Below are 1,715 nucleotides of genomic sequence, written 5' to 3' on the forward strand. Positions count from 1 at the left end.
GACTCAGCATTATAACGCTGTGACTCAGCATTATAACTCTGTGACTCTGAAAGCCTTTTTTCTTGAGCTTTTAGCTAGAATTTAGTTAATTTTAAATGTTAGTAAGCCTTGTACTATATTTTTAGCCTATTACTAGTTTTTTGTTACTTTTAGCTTCTAGCTCACTTTTTAATCTACACCAACATATAGCTAAAGTTTTGCTACTTTTAGCAAGCCCGTTACTACTTTTATGCCTAAACTAGCATTTTGCTACTTTGGGCTTTTAGCTAACATTTCACTTTCTTTAGCAAAAAGCTCCTGTTCTGCTACTTGTAGACAGCCCTTTGCTCCTTTTAGCTTCTAGACAACCTTGAAATCTATACCAACCTGTAGCTAATGTTTTGATATTTTCAGCTAGCCTTTCACTACATTTAGCTTGCCTGTTATGACTTTAAGATTTTAGCTAGCGTTTTGATCCTTTTGGCTTTTAGCTAGCATTTTGCGTCCTTTCCCTTTTAGCTTGTGCTCTGCTTCTTCAACCTTTTAGCTAACTATTCGGCTTCTTCACCTAACCTGTATAAATAAAGGCTGAATTGAGTTTTAGCTTAAACAACTCAGTTTTAGCTTCTTATGTAAATTTTACTGAAAAAACATTCACTTGCTTTTTCACAGGAAAAGTAGTTTCTTTAGTTTCACATTGTGGCTGTTTGTTGGTCCTCAGCTGCAGGACCAGTATGGAGGTCCAGTAAGGTTCCTCGGTGGTTCTGATCCCTCATTTATCAGGGAGTAGAACCTTCTGCTCACCTTTGATCCTCTCTGGCTTGTAGGTGCTCCTCATGTTCTCCAGGATGCTGCTGTAGAAGTTCTGGGCCAGCTCGGCGGGCATGGCGGAGTGGAAGTCCGGTTTGTTCCCCTTCAGGATGCACTGCAGGGTGAACTGACTCACACACAGAACCTCCAGGTCCTGGTCCATCACGCTCCGACTCCACGCTCGACCGCTCTCGTCCTCAAACAGGCGCAGGTTCAGGATCTTCCGGACCCTGGAGAAACCGAGTCCACACCACAAGGTGAGGAGGAACCAAACCGTTACGTCCTGATCCAGTGTTTTCGACCATCCAGACATTCTGGAATCTTCTGAAGTGTTTGTTATGAACAGTTTTTGAAGATACTTCAAGAAACAAATTCTTAGAAACAAATAAACAAACAAAAAAAATCCAAACATGAAGACTGATTGAAAAAAGAGGCGTGAGTTCTGGTGGCGACGGATGGATGATGGATGGATGTAAATGGTAAATGACTGCACTTATACAGCACCTTTCTATCTTATCAAGACACTCAAAGCTCTTTACAACAATCTGTGCCTCATTTACCCATTCATACAGCTCTATACTAGATCTCTACAAAGCTAATTGAACAAATCATTCTAAAGAGACTAATCAGAGCTTTATCACATTCATACACTGATGGGACACACATCGGAGGCAACGAGGGGTTCAGTGTCTTGCCCAGGGACACTTCAGCATGTGACTGCTGGTGGATTCGAACCCCCAACTCTTGCATTGGAGGATGACTGCTCTAACCACTCAGCCACAGCCCATGTATGGATGATGTACGGATGGATGGATTATTAAGGATGATGATGGATGGACAAAGGATGATGGTTTGATGGTGGATGGATGAAGGATGATGGTTGGATGGAGGATGATGTTGGATGGAGGATGACGATGGATGGATGG

The 1,715-nt window shown here is 42.2% G+C and overlaps 1 protein-coding gene across 1 annotated transcript in view; it reads right to left on the reverse strand.

Moving 5' to 3' along the window:
• The window catches only part of dtd1 (D-aminoacyl-tRNA deacylase 1), a gene marked incomplete at its 5' end in the record, with an annotated part of 4,963 nt that extends 3,944 nt beyond the window's left edge, over nt 1-1,019 (reverse strand). The window contains 1 exon segment of the mRNA XM_037690122.1: nt 784-1,019. Coding sequence (XP_037546050.1) covers nt 784-1,019 — 236 coding nt within the window.
• Between the last annotated feature and the right edge of the window lie 696 nt (nt 1,020-1,715).

Source organism: Nematolebias whitei, chromosome 16, assembly GCF_014905685.2.
Source record: "Nematolebias whitei isolate Nwh7 chromosome 16, NemWhi1, whole genome shotgun sequence".
NCBI classification, from domain to species: Eukaryota; Metazoa; Chordata; class Actinopteri; order Cyprinodontiformes; family Rivulidae; genus Nematolebias; species Nematolebias whitei.